This window comes from Drosophila hydei, unplaced genomic scaffold (assembly GCF_003285905.1).
Source record: "Drosophila hydei strain 15085-1641.00,03,60 unplaced genomic scaffold, DhydRS2 tig00000232-arrow-arrow-pilon, whole genome shotgun sequence".
Lineage (NCBI taxonomy): Eukaryota > Metazoa > Arthropoda > Insecta > Diptera > Drosophilidae > Drosophila > Drosophila hydei.
In genome coordinates, this window is record NW_022045690.1 from 404,963 (window position 1) to 426,413 (window position 21,451).

The window sequence follows — 21,451 nt, forward strand, 5'->3', positions numbered from 1 at the left end:
CACACTGCAGACACTGCGAATCGGCTCTGATGTTGGCATTCGCTGATGCGTGCCTATGGAAAGTCAATCATTTCATACGCTTTAGGTTTTATCTGTGCTGCTCGACTTGCAGTCATGTTGTTGTTCGCATTTTGTGTTAACTGACAAATGAATTTGGCCCTGTTTACAGATAAGCGCCAGGCCAAAACCCACTGAAGCGCAACGGCAGCAAATATGATGACTGCCAAGCCCCAGCCAAAGCTAAAGCCAAAAGCCCCTTACATGAATCCCCCACCCAACCCACTGCCGCCATCTAAAAGCAGAAACTGAAATCAAATCTCTGCGTCAATTCAAAACGCATTTGGAGGCCGTCAGGCTAACACGCCAACGCTTTTAATAGCAATAGTGCAGCATCTACTTCAATCTATTTAGCTGACTTACTCACTGAGTGACTGGCTGAACTAACTGACATCTGAAATGTCAACACAATGGCAGCTGCTTCACAAAGACTTGCAATTATTTGCAGTAAGTAGCGCGCCGGCAGCAAAGTGCTTGCCATATAAACTTTTACGAGTCTCTCACACTCCCACCACTCGCTACACACACACATGCCACAGCAACTTGGCCGTGAATTGGCTGGCATCAAGCAAAGCCAAGCCAAGCCATTGCCTGCAGCCTGCAGCCTGCTCAAAAGTCTACTCAAGTCGGACGAATGATTATTCAATAAAACTCTTCACTTATTATCATATCAAATATGTATTCACTTGCCAAAGACCTTTGCCTTTTGCTACATAGTTTACAGCCATAATGAATGCATTAAATTGTGCATTACTCAATTCATTCACATAACTCATTTATTCATTTATCTTTTAATAAATACACAGCTATGAATCATTTACCAAAATGATATGTAAACAAGCCAAGCACAGTACAGTCGACTGCTTAATGCTCGCTCATTGAATGAAGAGAGTCTAGGGATAGACTTACAGTTCTAGCTGCTGAGATGCTGTGAGATGTGAATCTATATAATCAGAAGATGCTATAGATGAGTATATACATATATATAATATAATATATATTAATACTCAATTCAAATTAGCTCAAGTCCCAAGACCTTAAGGCTGTCTGCCAGCAAAAAGAAGGTGAAAGATGAAAGCCAATATACTCTTTTGTACTGCATGAACAAGCATATACATAAATATATATATATATATATGCTATATATATGTATATATATACACCTTGCAGTTATCTCCTGAACCACTTCAAGTGCAGGCAATGACTTGAATTGTTCAATTGTCAATTGCCTGTTTATCAAATCAAAGTTGAAGCGAATTTCTGCCTAATTGTATTAGTTGAATGAGATATTATTAGATATGCGGCAAATTTGAGTGCATTTGATGACACCTGTCTCTTGCCACTCACCTGTTATCACACGCGTGCAGTTAATGTTCTTTGGATAGAGATTGGGATATTCCGGGCTGTAGAGCTCGTTCTTGGTGGGATCGCCTTCAACGAAGAGACGACAGCGGTCCACTTGATCCTCCTCCGCTTGTCGCCTGTAGCGATCCGCTACGGTCAGCGCCCGTTCTTGTTGGCTTGTGGGCGTGGCGAATGTGGTGCTGTTGCCGATGGCGATGGTGCTGATGCTGCTGGGCTGAATTGTCAGCGATTTCGTGCGCTCGAATTGTGTGGACACGTCTACGTTGGCTGCGGGAGTAGAGTAAGAGAAGCAAAAACAAGGCTTAGAGTTTATTGTGAGGATTTATCAATGCACGCACATCCGCATATTTCCATAACATTTACGGGTAATATTATCATAAAAATAATCGTGCGCATTAAAATTTATGCGAGCGTCGCGTTGGCTTCAGCTTTTCTTCTTCTTTTTTAATATATTTTTTTTTTATTAATAATGCACATAACTTTTGCTGGTGCTGTGAATAAATCAACTTTTTGCTGCACTTTTTTGCATCAGTTGCAAACTTTACGCACTTGTTACGGTAAACAGGAATTACTGCCCCAACCACCCACCCACCCAGCCACCTCTCACAGAACAACCCATGCGTCGCCCCAAAAAGTAGGCAATGCACAAGTTTTTCTCTCATTTTTTTTTGTTTGCTTGTTTTTAAAGCCTGAACGCTTTCAATTCGCAACTCTGAGTCGTAGTCGTGCACTCTGGCGCACTTGTATAAGTCTATTTGAACTGTCGGCGCAAGCAGCAGCAGTTAGTGCAGCTGCAACGCAACAGTAACTGCGTCTAAACAACAATCGTTAAGCCTCTGTAAAGTGGCCCAAAGCACATTCATGCCCGTTACAGCATGTGTGCATATATATATAAGTAAGCAAGTGTTTGTGTGCGTGTGTCTAGAGCACTTTTTGCCAGGGCATTGCCATTTGCTAAACAAGTTTTCAAACAAAGCCAAGTCGCCTCTCAGTTGCTCTAGCGGGCATACAGAGCAAGCAAATAGCTAAACAGTTATATATAAGCTATGTAATATGAATATATATATATATAACAATAGCTCAGACTCAGCTCCAACTAATCATGTGTAGTAACATCGATGCTACTCTGCAAACTATTGCTCTAGATATGAATATCAAATTCAAATTTAATTTCATATTATTTTAACAGTTTCCAAAATGTTTTTAATGTAAAAAAATACTTTCAAAAATAAACCAAAAAAAAATATAATAATAAATATGTAATTTAATTCTAAAGTTACTTTAATTAATTTTTAATTAAAAACTTAATCGAGTTTTTTTCAGATATTCAATATCAGATTCAGCTGCTATGCAGAGCTGCTAGCATGTGCGGCTGTGTGTGTGTGTGTGTGTGTGCAAGTGTTTATAGCTTCTTTTGCTTTTAGCAAGTGTTACATGTATTTGCGAAAAGTTTGAATTACCTCAGTATACGTCTTATGAGGCGTAGAGTATTAACGCTCAATGGCAAGCAAGCACACAGCCATGTGTGCGAGAGTGTGTGTGTGTGTGCGTGTGTGTGTTTGCGATTGCCAAAGTGTTTGTGCCGCATTATATGGCTGCTAGTGCCTAATGATGTAGCAACAAATTTAATAAACATATTAAGTGTTGATGTTTTTGTAATCGCACTGGCGCCTCCATCCGCTGCTGTTACCTAGTTTTTGCTCTAGCTTCAATGTTATTGCTCTCTGCGCCACATGTGCCCTGATAGAGTCTATGTGTGTGTGTGTGTTGGCATCCATTTGCCGTATGTCAAAGCTGCTTATTTCCTGCTACGGCTGCTGCTGCCGTGTTGTCGTGTTGCTGGCATCGTGCGACAATTTGCAACATAAATTTAATTAAATGCAAATTAATTTTAACAACATTATTTTCTACAGTTTCATATTGCCATTATGCTCACATATTGTGCATATATATATGTATATATTTAGAGAGGATATAAATCAGCCAAAACAAAACTAGTTCAATTTAACGAGCTGCTCTAAAACTTTCCAATTAAACACATGCCGTGTCCTAAAATCATATGCTTGAGCCTATTTTAATTTTATTAATGTCATGCCTGTGTTTGTGTGTGTGTTGTAATTGAGATAACCAACAATGTTGCCATCTTTGCCTTTGATGTGGCTAATGTCTCGCTTATTTGCGCTTTGCAAAGTTAATATGGTTGATGAGCTTCGCTGCATTCTAAAGCCAAGCTACGAACAATGTCCAATTGAGTAGTGGACGGAATCCAAAATGTTAATAATGATTATGTTAGGCATACGTTTTCAATGCATGGACATGCACTTTGATATATTACATAGCTTATTTCGAAGCTGACTGCATGGCAATATGCTTGGTAGACCACATCACTCAGTGCTTAGCTTCTCGAATGTTGACCGCCAGCTGTGGCAATGCAATTGACTTGGCTTTGCCTGAGAGGTGTTGATCAATGAATACGTAAGACATAAGATTTTGAGAATTGCATAGCAGGGTGTACGTTCCTTCAATGCAATACTAAAACTTCTAACTCTTAACCTCCTTCTCCCATCTATGATTATGCGCAAGCAAAATAAATTGAGCTCTTGCTCATATTTTGTCGTATCAAACCCTAGTTGAAGCCAACATAAAGTCGACTTGACTGCCAATTGCTGAAGTCTTTATCACAATCTTAAGAAACTCGCTCAATTTGTATACAACTTATTTATGTATATAACTTTTAATTACTTATATCATGCCCAGCCCCAGCTGGCCGCCCGCTTCGTTCGCATTTATTGGAGCTGACAACTTTCGTTAAGCAAGAGCTCGGCGTAAGTTTCGCCCGCTCATTGGCAGGCTCAATGTTTGCATTGAGGCGAGAACTGGAACTGTAACTGGGCCAGGGCAGGGGAATGGCGTCGGGAGTGGAACTTCTTGTCCTTTTCTGGGTCCGCACTTTCGCTCAGTTTGTGTCTTTAATTGCGCTTTTAAGAGTGAGTGATTGTATTGACACTTGCAGGTTGGCTGCTCTGCCACTTTATTGAATTGCCAGCGCGGTGGGCGAGGTGGAAGGGGGGCGTGGTGGTGCTGAGCAGGTGGCGATGCGAGAAGCCCATTTACCACTATGTCACGGCAGCTTAGCAAATGTATCTCTCTCTCTCTAAGTGTGTGTGTGCGGCAAGTCTGGGTCGCATAATTGTAAATTTAACACGCATTCCCTGCTAATGCTGGCCCACCCCCGCAATCCCTTTTAGCTGTCGCTATGCCTTCCCTTGAAATGCCACACACATTGTCGTGGCCTCGTTATTGCCGCACAGCAGCTGCGCTTGTTCACACTTTTGTTTTAGTTGTAATACCCTTGTCGATCTGCTTTTGCGCCCATAAGTTTAACTTTTAACTTTTGGTATCCACACACACACACACATACAGACATACACTTGGTTCAGCCGCGCTCAGCCGCTGTTCATTTATATTCATATTTGCATATGTGTGCTGGCTGTGTGTGTATCTTAGCCCAGCCACGCCCCCACAGCCGCCTGTGCCGCTGGCATCTGCATGTATCGCCATCGCTGTCGTCATTTTTGCTGTTGCTGTTGCTGTTGCTGTTGTCTTATGTATTTCATTCGCAGCAGTTATTTGCTTTAATACACTCAATAGACTTAACACATTTTGCACGCCTCACTTCATCCGGAGGCGGTGGTGACAGCGGCAAACATCGCCACCGCCGTTCAGCCACAACGCACCACCCACTGTTCTGTAGTTTTCTGCAATAAATTTTGCATTTTGCTTGCAGCGTCGGCGACAGTAACGCAGCGAGCTAGACAGAGAGAGCGACACCCATGGGCGAGTGGGCGAGACTGAGGCTGGCTAAGGCTTTGGCATTGCTTTGCCTGCGACATTCCATTCCATTCCATTCCATTTTTGTGTCAGACAGCTCCAACTCCAGCTTATGTATTCGAGCTGTACTCTGTGGATGTATTTCGCTCTCCAGCCCCGCTTCGGTTACTGTGACTTGTCTGTGACTGTGCATATTTATAGTTTGTATTGTCTGCTGCTGCCGTCGACGCTATTATCCAAAAAAAAAAGCAGCAAGAAAAAGCGGAAACTCTTACGCGAAGAGCCGAACATTTTATATGCTTGCCAAGGCGGATCTCATATGATATATGGAATGAAGGCTGTCCAGACTCAAGTCTCTACTTCATCTTATTCAATACGTTTCATAGCGCATCATTTGTATATTTATATACATATATTTATATATATATATAGAGTATTATTGATGTCGGTGAACACTGCAATTAAGTCTTCTTTAAATTTGCTGAGCACTTTAGACAACAAAACAAGTTGAAGCACTCATCTTTTGGCTACCTTTCCAAATTTCATAATAAATTCATTCGAGAATCTCTTCTCTACTCCACTAAAATTTGCTTGAAAATGTTCTTGAATTTTATGCATTCTTCTTAAATATTCTGGACATTCTTAATATGCGAAGGAAAAATTATTGCAGTTGCCATGTTTTTTCCTAGTAAATGTTTGCAAATGCAACATTCAACGGTCAGCTGGCTGTGGCTTTGCAACTCGGCAAAAAGCAAAAAGATTTCACTGCGTTGCCATTTGCATTGGCCAAACAACATGTGAGAGGATCCTACTCTGAATGCCTTGTCATAATTTACTAATTGGTTAAGCTGCAGCAAGTTGTTTAGCAACTGCTCGGAGTCTGGATGCTCTTAAATAAATTACACACTAATGCATATGCGTTTATTGTGTTTATGATGATGACATTTCAGTTGGATTGCATTAAGGCGTTAAGCAGCTTATGCAATGCCAACTCGAATAATTGATTCTATTATTCAATTTTACACAAGAAAAGCGCCCAAAAGTTAACTAGCTGGGTTCAAAGAGTGAGAGAGCGAGAGAGAAAATGTGGGAGAGAGAGCGAGAGAGAATATGTGGGGGAGAGAGAGACAGAGAAAGAGCCTGGAGAGTCATCTCAACGTGCACATTCTTGCTAGCAGACTCAGATTCCAGTCTGCATATTGCGTATACGCCCGGTTGTCGTGCAGTTTGATGGATTTGCCACTGCTTGAGTGGAAACCCCAATTTGGACCACATTTGAGTTTGATGTTTGGCATTTGCTGCGGAATGGGCCAACACGTTGCGGTTGAGTGAACGTAGCACTCTGCCACATAAATCATAAAAATTTGACAAAATTTCACCGTTGATTGATAACAAAGAATTTTCCTTAAGCTGTCAGGCAAATGAGTTTTCCAAGAATTGATTTTCATTTGAATTTAGCTTCCACCCAGCCACAGCTCCAATGTGCGTATAGCTTTGACAATAACTTGCTGCTGCCTGTCAAATATTAACCTCTTATCAAGCAGCCGCGTCAAGAGAAAAACTCAACACTTCGCCTCGCCAATTTGTCGGAGTCAAAGGATATCCGGGAATGATTGCACTCAAAAATTGGCCTCTGGCTAGCTGCAGCGCAACATTTAGCACTCGAAATTCTCAATGTTCTGCGGCGGCAAGTGCAACTGAGGGCTGCTGCTCGCAATTAACATGGAAAAAGCTGCACTTAATGGCTTACGACTAAGAGGCCATATAATTACCAGAAACAAAGCAGACGGGGCGTGGGCGGCGGTCGACTAGAATAAACGACAGCCAAAGCAAAATACAGAGAGAGAGAGAGACACACAGAGAAAGAGAGTAAGAGAGAGAGAGAAAGGAGGGGTGCAAAAAGATTTGTACAATTTATTGTTGTTCTTTATGTAGCGCAAATGCATTCGCATTGCGCATTTTCAACAATTTAAAACTTAACAACATGAAAATTGCAAATGCTGAATGCAATTACAAATGAGATATTGATGTTCGCCAGCTCGGCGAGGGCCGCTCGCAAAGTACTGCTTTAATATCTATGCATCAAGTTAACTGTATCAATAGACCACGTCTGTTTGCTTTAGGTACATCGCTGCGATATGAACTTGTTGCAACTTCTAACGGCTGACGTCCCATTACTTGTAAGTGGCAGGTACATCCTTCAGTGGAGCTGCAACAACAGCGTTGTCATGCCGCGCCCGGGCGCTGCTGCCGCTCTGCTGAAGTTGGCTGTGTGCACGACGCTGTCGAATATAATGGGCACAAGCATAACAATAACTGCAAGAGCGAGTTGGAACAGACAAATGCATTTCCGAAAGTTTGCCCGTTATGGATGTGGATGTGTATGTGGATGTGGCGTGAACCTTGGCAAACCCTTCTGGCACAGCGCCGCGATCTGGAGATGCCGTTCGTGTTTCGGAATTTCAATTTGCTGTTTTGTGTAGCACATAAATAAAATCTGTTTTATTATTTTCGCTACAAGCAGCTGCCAAGTGGCGCGCACTTTCTGTGACGCCCTCTCACTGCCAGTCCCAGCCCCCCGCCGCCACTTGCCAGACGAGTTGTCACTCATTTACTAGCTCGTTTGGCCCCAAATTGCAACCAGATGTTGCAATTAGCATTACAATACGCAGCCAGACAACAGTTCCAAAGCAAATTTCCAAATACTACTTAATTACCCAATGCCGAATTTCTAATTTCTAATGTGCATTTCACTTTGCATTTCCAGGCATCCCGAACTAAACCCAGCAAAAGACCATGAGACTCAGCTGAAAGTTAAATGAGGGAAAATAGAATAGTTTTCCACTGAATATATAACAATTAAGACTGTTGTAGTCGAGTGAGTCTGCAGTAACTCAACTGTCGTTGCAGTTCTAGATACTAAACTGCGGAAGATATAGTTACTTTGCGTCATTTATTTGACACGCCTCCAAGAGGCACATGTATGCAGCTTTTGTTAACTTAATTCCTTCAGTATATAGCTTCAAGAGCAAAATGAACATTGCTCGAGACCAATATATTCTTTCCACTTCATGAACATCTATAAAAATTATAATAATTACATTACTAAAATTACTAAAATTCAATAAAAATTAAAAAAAAATATATATTAACAATTGTAATACAAAATACTTTTAATAAGAAGAATAATAAAAACAATTATAATAATAATAATAATTATAATAATAATAAAAAAATAATAATAAAAATAAGAGTCAATTCTAATAAAAAAATAGTAATAAGATAATAATAATAATAAAAAGAAAAATAATTATAACAATAAGAAAAATAATAAAAATATTAATAATAATAATAACAGTTACTCCATTTTCCATGCCGAATTAAAATATACTTAAATCTTTAGCTGGCCATAAGTCAAAATAAAAAAAATATTTAAATAATATTAAAATTAGCTTTTTGTTGTTGTTTCAATTAGGCAACCAATCGGATTATAGTCGCTAGAATTGGCCTAAAGCTCTTTTATAGCTGATGTTACACATTAATAATTTTAATTGTAAACACATAAAGTAAACAGACGCAAGCCTTTCAGAGAGCTATCCCCCAGCCGAATTGAAATTGATTCGTGCGAAAACTAATAAATGTGCAGAGTACACAAGTTCAATTGTTGAATGAATCATTCCAATCATGAATGCTTCTGCTCTATTTGCATAGCTCATGGAGCATGCGAAATGCACAAATTCCTGTTAGAGAATGCCACACGTGGGCGATTCCCAATTGGAATTAAATTCAATTGCGCCACAGTCTGTCACGTGACTCGATTGTGTTTGAATAACGCATCGATACCCAAATGTATCACATTATGTTACAGGGTATCCATTCAGTGGGCGTGTGTGTGTGCGCGCTTTTGCCAGCAAACTTGTTGTGCATGACAAATGATATTTGCAATGGGAAAATCATTGATTCCCAGCTCACAGCCGGCCACAACTGACATAGTTGAGCCCCTTGTCAATCTGTTAAGCCAAACAAAATATTTACGCTGCGAGCAAAGGTCAAGTCGGCCAAGTGTGTCGCCCACAGATGACATCGCAGTGCCAATGGCAAAAACTCGAGTGCCCGACTGTCCGACTGTCCGACTGTCCGACTGCCCGAGTGACAAACAATAATTTTGTGATATCGTGGAAGGAGCAACTCTTTTATATCTACTTTTCACTTTTGTGCCGTGGCGAAATTTTCGAAATTGTTAAATTGAAATGAAATGTCCGACAATTGAATTGCGTCAAGCAAATTGAGAGCAGTGCGATAGCAAAGCCAAAGGCAAATGGCAGACAGAAGAAAACCTGGGCTACGACAGCGAGAATCAACGACGACGATGAAGCCAACGCCGACCAAGATGATGATGATGATGATGATCTATTAACCCCAACTGCGGCCAAGTGCGACCGATAGAGGCACATGATGCTGGCTGGTGCTGGACTTGTTGCCACTGACATGGCTGCCACCACTTTAATTTGCGTGAAAGCGCAGAAAGATTTCAAAATTAAATCAGTGTGCGGCGAGGCAGACAACGCATACTTTTACTCTGCCAGCAGCGAGCTGCAATTGAGAACAGCGAAACGGGGCACATGGCAGAGCCGAACTCATGAATCTTGCTTCATGCCCACCTTTTATGGCCTGTGCGCCATGGAGCTACTAGCGGCGGCGGCAGCGTGTCCTGCTATCGCACCACTACCCAAATCTACAGGCAAACACTCTAACTCGGCAAATTTGATTATAATACGACCCTTTCATTTTGCAGCATGTGGCAAATACACAGGCTTCGCGTAATCGAAACCCAACAGGTGGACCAGAAAAATTAATTAGACTGCAAAGGAGAGCAGCCAAAGCAACAGAGACTTCAATTGCAGCAGCTGCAAGAGGTTTATTCAAGCTGAAATTCAAACGGGAAACGTGTCCAAAAAGCATGTTAATTGCATGGAGAATTCATATTTTGTGGGTCGAGTCGAAGTCGCATTCACCGACTCCGAAAGTCAGAGTAAATATTATAAAATCTAAATGTTGAGTCACTCAGGGCATCTCAGGGCATTCCAGTCCGAGCTGAACTTGATTAGCGAATATTCCGTGTATGCTGATAACAAGTTCAATTACTGAATGAATCATGCGATGAATTGTTCTGCTCTATTTGCATAGCTCATGAAGCATGCAAAATGCACAAATTCCTCTTAAGAATGCCACACGTGGGCAATTTCCAATTGGAATTCAATTTAATTGCGGCACAGTCTGTCGCGCGACCTGATTGTGTTTGTGTAGCTCGAATTGAGCAATATTCAACAATTCAGCAATGTGGATATATTATGAGATATTACAGCGTATTAGAATGAGCTATCGAGATGATCTGATAAACTTGTAGTCCATACTGATGAAGTCTATGCTGTGCTTCACCCTAGTTTCGACAGAGCTAAACACAATTAGAAAGTTGACTTACTCGAGATAAAACGTTGTAAATTGAGATCAAGCGTCAGGCAGAGCACAGCTCATTTAGCAATATTTCGCAGTCAGTTTATGAAGCTGTCTCTCTATAAATAAGTGTGTGGACTTCGAAATTGATAAATAAAATGCATGGCCAAGAATAATAGCTGCCAGGCTGACCAGCCAACTGAACGCTCGCAACAACATCAACACAGTGTGAGAGCAAACTGAAATCTGTGTAAATATAAGGAGAGGGGGGAAAAAAGAGCGAAGCAAAGAAAATATTACAGCGAACATGCTGCACGCAAGACAATGTCCACTGGCACGGGGTAACAACACAGGCTAAGCGGGCGCCAGGACGAGGGGGTTGACAGGGCAAGAGGGCGGGTGGGTGGAGACGTCGCGGGATGGACGCATTGTTGCCAACTTAGATTAAAAGTGATAGCCAGCAGCGTTCGCTGCGCGCCAATTGAGAAAGCAATCACAAAAACGCACTGAGGCCATCGCGAGGGATGGCGTGTAAGATGGCAGCAGGCTGACAGCGTAGACGACTAGCAGACACCCTGTAAGTGAAACTAAAGGGCTAGCAACTGGCTGAATTACTATATACCCTGTTCGAGATATGCCAAGGTATGCAAATGCAAAAAGAGGCAAACGGAAATCCAAACATGGCATGGGAGAGCAAACTGCGAACGCTAACGGGAATGGGAATAAGGCTATGGCCATGGCTATGGCTATATGAATGGGAATAGGTACGGGATAAGCGACAAAAAGCGAGCGAGAAGAAAAACAATTTATAATTGAAATCAGTGTCAAGACAACCACAGGAACAACTAAACTAACTGCCAACTAGCAGCAAGCAACAACGGAAATGTTGCAACAAAACGGGAGCAAGCGTTGCAACACTTAAGTCAACTGAGTAGCAGCTAAAGCTGCTGGACTACGACGCATTCTCTGCTGGAAATTAGAAGAAATTTCTATATACTTTAAAGGCAAAAAGGGAACACAAATTAGCTAATGTTAAATAAAGCCAATTATGTTAAAGTTGTGCTACGGACGCGGCTGCGACTGCGACTGCGACTGCGGCTGCGGCTGCGACTGCGGCCGCGGCTGCGGTAACGGCTGCAGCTGTACTCAGCACGTGGGGCACCGACCCAGGCACAGATACGAGCCCCCAGGGGCAATGGCAATGCGTCCCTTCTCAATTGGGTCAGCTCACATTTGGAGCAGAAATGGCAAACGGCAAATGCGACGAGCCGCAGCGAAGGCATCAAATAACCCGCATCCAAATTTTGCGTTAGCCTTAAACGTTTTGCCAACTCTTCTGCTCCAAGCCGGCTCTAAACGCTTTAAGTTCCATTAAATTAATTGTCAATTACAAAGTGGGCGCGCGGGCACTCTGCTTTTTCTCCAGAACTCTTATCAATAATTTAAAAGAAAATTTTGCTGTGCTTCACTTTTGCGTTTGTGTTGCCGAACAGAAAGAAAGACAAGCCAAGGCAAGACACGACAACATAAATACTTTTGGTCAATAAAATTAGCTTAGCCGCCAGCCTCTTATACACTCCAGTTTATAAGCGAATAGCAGATGATACAATAAAAAGTAGATAAAAGTTATCATTAGAGTCTTCCAATGGCGGACCTTCAACCTGGCTATATTTGTATGCCTAAGCAACAGCTTATCTATGGTAATGAGATAATAGTAGCAGCTAAGAATATGAATGAATGCAATATCGATAAATATCGATTATTTAACAGCATTTGCAGCCATTGTTAGAAGACATCAAATATAGATACAATATCACTACTATGTACTATGAATCTATCAATATGGATATATTTAACATCTGTGTATATTTATATATGATCGATTAATATCGATTTTAAAACAAATGATAGATAGAAGATATGGCAGCTTAAGACTGTGCATCTATCAATCTGATCTTTTTGATACAAAGTATTTACCATTAACTATCGATAAATATCGATTGTATCTCTGGCACAAAATATGACATAAAGCAGGCAGCTACAAACTTGATATCTTCTAAAATGTAAGCTTCAAGCAATTCAATTCTATTTGAAGTATATATATCGATATATATCGATAATATATAATTTTTAATAGCACTCGACTCTTCAGTTTTGCTAATATCTATAGGCAACACTAGCTCAGGTAATAGTATCCCAATAAATATACCAAAAGGGAACTCACAGAGTGCGATGCGCTCAAATTACGTGCATAAGACAAATCCAGTTTAGTGGCCAGGGCAACATATGAACTCATTACCAGAGCAAATGAGCGTGAGTACGGCGAGTCAATCAATCAATTAACCTAACAATATAATGTCCATTAGGCAATTGAAATTTATGATGGTAATTAATACAAATCTAAGTTGAAACTGTGAAGTTCATTTGAACAGCCCCACGGCTGTTAACACACTCGCTCACTCACACACACAGGCGGGCAGGCTTGAATTATTACATCAGAGTTGTAAGAAGCAATTCAACTTTTGATTGACTCAGTTCAACTAGCTTTTAGTTTGTTTGCCCAAATAAAGCCGAATTTGCGTGCCTAATTGATGGCCCGGGAGTGAATGAAGTGAAAAGGCATTTGCCAGTTTCCAATTTCAAATAAATAAATAGCTGCCCGCTGACCGAGCTAATTTCCAGAGGCGATGAACCGAATTTATTTACCTATGGGCCCAAATTCGTGTTGCCTTTCAAGCCAAATCCAGCTCATTATTATGCAATGCAATTTGATTAGCCTGTTGTTGGCATTTTGTTAATGCATATTTAAATTTAATCCACCTCCTTTTCCCTTTTTTTTGTTAGTTTTGCATATTCAATTTAATCCCAGACACGACAACACGTGAGGAACGGACCTTTCGCATTCTTCTCTAGATGGCCGTTCATATGCCTCGTTCATAGCCCTCTGCGTCCTCTAAGGATTACAAATTATACCGAATTCGGTACCATTTTTCATGTCAAAATTATTTAATTATTGGTGAAGCGGAAAAAGAAGCAGCAAGCAGCACGGCTATAACGAAGATGAAATACCCTATAAAAAATGGCTCGAGGAATGTCTCTTGGAAGCGTGTGAATAAAGACAGTGGAGTAAAGTTGAAAATATTTTAAGATATTAGAGATGATTATAAAATAAATTAAAAAAAAAAAAACAATGAATCCGTTGAAAGCAAAAAATAATTATATTTCGTATATCTAGTAGTATCTCAAACCAGACAGACATATCAAAAAAGAGCCAAAATAAAACGAAAAGATCGTATCCAAAGCTACATTGATTAGATCAGGAATAGCAGAAGAAACAGCAGTAGCAGGTGCCTTAGTTAGATCAGGAGTAGAAACAGGGAATACAGAGAACAGCTATTCCTCAGTTATCTGCATCTCACATATGAATTCTGTGTCAATGGAGGCTTATATTTATTTAAATTCAATTTTCTATTCCCATCCAGGGTATATCATATCTGACGCACTTTGTTGACTGTGTGTGGACGCAACGTATACGCAATTTCCTAAATGTATCTTCCATGTTTTTTTCTTGCTGCTGGCTGTTGTGTTTAGGTCGTGTTTATGGCATGTATTAATTTTCTGATTTGATGAACCGTCAATGCGGACGCGGGCAAAGTGGGGCAGGCGGACAGGCGGACAGGCGGCAGCTGTTATCGTTATGCTAAAAATTCGATCTAGCGCCTTCATCGACTCACATCATTCGCAAGCAAATTTGTAGCCATGGCCAGAAGGCCGTTAAGTGGGCCTAATTGTTATGGCTACCGCTGGGCTGGGTACGAGCTGGCTAAATTTATACCCGAAATAGTAAACATTATTGGCTTTGCCAATTACGCACGCATTTGACCAATATTAAATTTCAGGTATCAAAAAGGATGTCCACTTTGGCAATTATTTTATTGCATTTAACCTTTGGCCGGCTGCGCAGTTTCTAATTAACGAATATTGAAAAGAACAAACTTTCCGGCAAGTCGGTTGCTCCATTTAAAGAATCCCTTTGATAGTAAACCCTTGACTTTGACAAAGGCACAAGCCAATTCACATTGCCAATGTAAATGAAAATTATTTCTGCTCAAATTACAGCAACGTGAACATGTGAAAAGCCGGAGTGAGACATATGAAATGCGTGCATCACTTCCAAATAAGAAAATATCATGTGAAAACCGCAACTGAAAAGATATTAAAAACTTTTGGCACAGTAATAGGTGGAGTCTGTTGGTTTTGCCTCGCATATAGCAAAGTTTCTGTTTTTTCCCTTTTCATATTTGTTTAAAGTCTCGTTGAATAAAGTGAAAAGTTGGTCCGACTACAACTTAAGCTAATGTTGAGCTCTTCTCAGCTCGTCTTGAACATAAACTCATAACGCGTATGGCAGATTTTTGTCTTCTTACTTCAGCTGAAACTTGCGAGGCGAGTATTATTCAGTCGTCTACACTCGCTTGACTGCCCTTTTTCATTTCGATGTCAGTTCAATAAATGAATCTTACCTTGCAAAAAAACATAAAAAGAAATTAAAACATATGAAATCAATATAAAAGCCATATTTTAATATATTTGTGAGTTAACATCAAAGTGAACATTCCTGACACAAAAAACAAAACTGTTAAATGAAATGAAAAATTGTATTCCGACTAAAGGATTTATAATTAAAAATCTGAAGCGCGCCCCAAGCAGAAACAGTTTTAATAAATCGTAAATTGTAAAAAGAATAATGATAATAATAGGCTAATTCAATATCAATCACATTTGGTTCAAATGAAACTTTATACAAGATTTCAAATGCTTCACTTTAATATCTAATACAGACGCATATATTTATATACAACTTACTTTATATATAGCATATATATAGCTATGTTTGGCTATAACGTTTGGCCAAATAACTTGGCTGCTTGCCACATGCGACAATTTGGCAAGCGGAAAAGTTTTACTTTGCCGCGTGACCTTGACTGCAGTGAATGCAATTGTTAGCCAGTTCAGTCACGCACACACACACTGAAGCACGCACACACGTAAACAAAAAAGTTGTTGGCAAAAGTTTTGAGTTGTTTTTATGTTCGATGCGAAAATGCGAGTCAATTAATTACAGGCCAGCAAGAAAATAAGTATACCAAGTTTTTCTTTCCCTTTGACTCACTCTCACTCTCGTCATCTCCCTCTCTCTCTCTCTCTCTCTTCCTCTACAGTATGAATGTGTATGTGTGTACGTGTTCGGCCGATTTCTTTATGCTACCATTCAGCATGCCATAAATAGAGCGCCGCCACGGCCATTTGAGCGCTATTTTTTGGATGCCAAGCCGAAACGAAAACCTCAAACACAAACGCTTGCCTGTATTTTTGTCTTCTGCTTCGCTTGTGGCAATTGGAGACATCAGGCATGTGGCATAGAACAGCACAGAAAGCTCGCAGTGCGGGTGTGTAGTTGCATAAATAAAGAGGATAAATGAAAGGCTAATGAGGTCAAGCGGGCAGCAGCAATGGAATGTTTTATATTCGACACATTCACTTTTGGCTTCACTCGAGAGCCACTTATCTCAATTGTTGGTCTGTGAATCTGTGTATATATATATATATATGGCTGTGAGTATGTGTATGTGTGTGTGTGCTGTGACTGCTGATAAGAATCAAGGCTGTAGTTGTGTATAGCACACTTACCATAAACAGTCTGGCCAGCAATTAGCAGCATTAGCAGCCAGCAGCTAAGCTGGGGCACAATTCCACATGACCATCTGCTATGACTCCTCATTTTGCGTTGCTGCTGCCAGCGACAGTCCCCGTTGTCTCTGTGTGCCATCAGCACCTGCTGGGTCCACGGCTCCACACCTGCGCTTCCAGCCGTAACTGTAATGGAAAGCATTTATGCGAAATGTTACAGACTTCAAATACATTAAGCAAAGAGCAACAAAAAAAAAAGGCAAACGAAACTGGAATTTTATATCTATTTTATAGGAAGATTCACATTAAATTTAAACTGTTTTTTTTTTTATTTTTTTTGTGGCTTACATCAATTTGCTTGTTGCGGCTTAGTTCTTGAAACTATCTCCATTTTTGTCATTATTATGTTCAGTCTTATTCAGTGTTTGTTTGTCGTTCAACAGGTCTGAAGTGACTGAGTATTTAAAGCGCTAGTCAAGGGTATTTGCTCAGCTTTTCGCTCAATTTTCTGTAAGTACTTTTCTGCCAAATCCCCAAAATTCTTCTACAAGTTTGCCAGATTCAATATTTTCGTAAAAAGGCTTTTCAATTCAGCTTTCAATTTACCCAAAACAAATACCAAAAGAAAATGGAAAATGGTGATGGTGCACTTAAATTACTTTACTTTACTTACTGCTCATGTTATTTAATATGCATATAAAGACTAAGGACTGAAGCTGGACATAGGCAGAGAGCTAAACATATCAAGAGTCGTCAAACAAATCTTCAAACACTTCAATACACACTTAAGCAGACTGGAAAATCATCAAAATTACCTGGCTGTCAACCTATCAGACAGCAAGGCACGTGTGCGTCAACTAAAATGATTAGACGCACTAGACCTGCCTCCCAGGGCGACGTCGTATTATATTTCTCATACATATTGTTAGTCCTTGTTGTAATTAGCTGCCATCCTGCAACGCCTCCTGATGTCATGAAAGACAGTTGCTAATGAAGGCCAGCAAAATTTGAATAAAGAAAACGGAAAATAAATAAAAATTGGCTTTGTGTAAGATGAGCTTAAATACTCTTGAAAATTTAACAGTTTATGTATATAAATAAATGACATATAAACAACAAAAAAATTACTATAAATAAAGATGTATATATATCTATATATATATATATATATATATATATATATATATATATATATAAGCTCACCATCTAGAAGCTTTGAAGTTATTTGATGCTTAAGGTGCATGCAATAAATTATTTTCATAATTTACAGAAGCCAATAAAAAAAATTTATTTTCTGCTTTTATTATTAAATTGTATTACATCACTTCGGTAATCATTTATATGAATACATCAGCGCCTGATGCCATCTGCAGCGTACATACATTAATAAATAAATATAAATAAATAAATATAAATATAAAGTAGACACATTTGGCTTCCACTTGACTTTCGATTGAGTCTTTTCTGTTTTTTAGCTTAGCGCCGGTTGAGCTGTGGTCAGCTGAGAGCGGTTTTAGTTATCGAAATGGATTGTGCGCCTATTTGTCTGGTGCTATGGAAATTGTGCGAGTACTTAACGCCACGAGCCGCTTTCGAAAGCAAGTGAAGCGCAAAAAATGCGAAAAACATGCACCCACACCGACAACCACACAACCACACAACCACCAGAGACACAGACAACAGACAACAGACAACAGTCAACAGACAACAGACAACAGACATGCTGCCCATCCTGCCCTTCCTGTTCTATCCTTGAGGAACGCACAGTTGAGGCGTGTAATCAAAGTGTCTGATATCAAAGCAACAAAAGCGACGACGACGACGACGAGGACAAAGTTATGCATAAATTTTGGACGCCAACTCGACTGAGCGCAAAATCAATACAGGAAATAAATTAGTTTCGGCTCAAAAGCCAAACGAGAAACAAAACAAAATACGTATATACATACATATATATATATATACAGCTGCCGATGCGGATGCGGCTCTGAATTCGAATTCGGATTCGGGGTATACGGATACGAGTTCCCACAAAAAAAAAAAGAAAGTACTAAAGGGCGACGCTGGTTCAGAAGGTGCCCCTGGTGGCATCCAGCAAATGACAATGTTTTGTTATTGTTGCTGCTGCTGCTGTGGTCGCCCCACCAATTGTTTGCCCAGCCCCAATTGGAATGGAGCGACTGGGCACTGCCAGCACTAGAGCCTAATAATAGCCGCACATAAAATTTTATTAGCCAGAGCGTAACAATTCAATTGGGTCATGCTTTATGGCGCCACTAGCCGCATTTTAAAACGAGTCACCGATGTGGGTCAAACGGCAGGTGTCGCGTCCACCTGTCACCTGACACGGCCCCAGCCAAAAGCGAACAAAATATGTGGCAACTGCTTAGCAACTGTAGCTGCCTAATAAACTAAAATTTAATTTCAATTCAATCAGCCCAGCCAACAACTGATTAGTGATGCTATGGATAGCCAGACCAGCAGCAAAAAAATTAAGTTTAGACTCTTCTCATTCCAGGTGGAGTCTAGTACAAAGTGAAGAAGTGTTTTACAGCGAAGGCATAGAAGACAAGTATTAAGATAATAACCTTTGATGTTTCCTTGCAGATTCCAATTACTTCATTCATTTAATAACTTATGCCAGTTATGTTTTGTCCTGCAGCTTCTCCTCAACTCTAGTTAAAGCTGCCTTAATAGTTTATTCACCGCTGTCGACCTCTACCGACTGCCAGTGCTGCTCGACTAATCTGTGGCCAGGCAAGTTATGAACTGTTAAGCTCTGATCAGAGCAGTTATCGTAAACATATGGTGCATATATGTTGTATATAGTTATTCATATTTATGCAGATGTGTAGTTGCATCAATTTAGCATAACCTATGCTTATGTCTTATGTCTTGTTGGCTTCCTTAACCGAGCATAACTGTCGTGTTCTTTATATAGCGTCGGCGACACCGCAGCAGCCATAAAGTGTCGTAAAGTGCATTAGAGCGCACTTGGCACAGCACGCACACACGCACACACACACACACACATATGGACACAAACATTTACACGCTGCAGAAGAAAAGAAAAAGCAGGAAATCAGCAAGTGAAACAAAAGCAATTCAGTGCCTGCCCTTGAAAGCTGGTAAAGAAATGCTATGCATAAATATTCATGCGCCCACAAGAGCCACCGGTGTCTGCACCACCACCAGCGGGCAGCAGAGAAGCAACCACTATGAACGACTTACACCTCCGGGGACGCTAAGAAGGGAAAGGAAGGTGGCCAGGAGGGCAGGAGGGGCAAAGGCGTCGCTGATTCTGCATACTTTATGCCATTTCTGATTGTTTATTATTGCGACACACAACGCAGACACCGACGTCGACTGGGCAAAGGGACGCTGCGCGTTTGGAGCCGGAGCTGCGGGTGCAAAAGAGTTCCAGCTGCCAAAGCAAAAGCATTTAAATGCCTTGGAACATTTATTGGCGTGTTTTACGCGCCATAAACTGAAATTCATAAACATTTTATGCACTACATGTGTAAATGTGTGCACGTCCACCTCGGCATTTTGTGTTCCTGGTCACGCCAGTGCCCCAGCACCCCCCCCCCCCTTGTATCCTCCTGCCCAATGGCTGCAAGCTGCAGCTGCAGCTGCATACGTGAGCAGGTCACAAACAGAGGCATATTTTTAGCCCTTAGCCTAAAGAACCAAACAATAAAAAGAAAATGCAAACAAAGCAGCCCCACCTCGACTAACGATTGCTCTAACGTGCAATAATATTTATGCGCCAAAAGCGGCAGAATTTATTCAAAGATAAATCTATTCGCAGCATAGGCCTATCTGTGCAGATGGTCAACAGAATGTGTGATTCGTAGTTTGATATGTTTTGATAGTTTTGAATGAAACTGATCTAGGCTGGTGTATTTATTATGTGCTAAGACTCTGTCTCCAATCAAGCTTACAATATAATAGAGCGTATACTAAACACTCTAAAGAAAGACCCAACTTTAAAGTCTCTGAAACTCGAGATAAGAGATGGAAAGATGGAGCGACAGATAGATCAAAAGAGAGAGAGAGAGCGATTAATAGAGAGAGAGAGAGATAAGCAGAAAGCGAGAAAAAATATATAGAGACTTAGATATATTTAGACACATAGATAGAAAGAGATAATAAATGTATAAAATGTAATTCCCAACTGCCCATGCTCCCGGTGGGCGTATCTAACACTAGTTAAGACGAGCCAAGTCTACATCTCAAGAGCGTCAAACAGCATTCATACAAATTCGATACTTATTTCTCACTTGATCTACGACTATGAAAGAGTCTCTCATCAGCAGTTTTAATGGATTCCTCAATACACTCGCAGCACTACCATTATTCAGCTAGGCCAAGTGAGTTGTTATCGATAAATTGGCGCCACGAACTGACAATTGCAGCGAATATGCTCGCCCCTGCACACGACTTGTAAACTTGTTTTTCGGCTGCTGCTGCTGCCGCTGCGTGTTTCCTGTTTCCAAATACAAAAGGAAAGGAAAAAGGTAGCATACTTATGGGCGCAATGCTGCAGGCATTGCGAAAATGCGACATAAAAATTCATTTTATAGCTTTGCGTTTTTATTGCCGCCAGGCATTGTTTCCATAGCCGCAGTCATTCGGTAATTGTTACAAGCGCTGCTCCTGCTCCTTCTGAGTGCTGTTTGCCGTCGTTGCGCATACGCCGCGTGGTGCTCATGCATATGCAAAGAACGCAAAAGGCACTCGTGATCCGCTAAAAAGTGGCAAGTGGCTTCCGTGAGTGAGGGCATGCGTTCGTGCGTGCGTGCGTGCGTGCGTGTGTGTGCCATGTAATGATAAGCGCATTTAAGGCTTGACTGGCTTCAACTTCCATTTCCGTATGGCCAACGACATTAGCCCATCTGCATGGCCGACATCTGCCATCTGCCATTTGGCTTCGTTTGGCCTTTAGCTGTATTGGCTCCGGAGTCAATTTTCAGCTAGCAAAGACGCGATAATTGCACACAGATATTCCTCAAAAGGTCAAACGAGCAGAGCCACAATTTATTTATTGTGC

General features: G+C 40.8%; 1 protein-coding gene across 2 annotated transcripts in view; it reads right to left on the bottom strand.

Annotated features, from left to right (window-relative positions):
- Nucleotides 1–21,451, bottom strand: part of LOC111597490 (neuropilin and tolloid-like protein 2) — a 68,224-nt gene that overhangs the window by 30,590 nt on the left and 16,183 nt on the right. For both annotated transcript variants that reach the window (XM_023312249.2, XM_023312266.2), the window contains exons 2-3: nucleotides 16,399–16,584; nucleotides 1,405–1,689 (exon numbers count right to left, since the gene is read on the bottom strand). In XM_023312249.2, coding sequence (XP_023168017.1) covers nucleotides 1,405–1,689; nucleotides 16,399–16,537 — 424 coding nt within the window. In that variant the 5' untranslated portion in view covers nucleotides 16,538–16,584. The remainder of the gene's footprint in view (nucleotides 1–1,404; nucleotides 1,690–16,398; nucleotides 16,585–21,451) is intronic.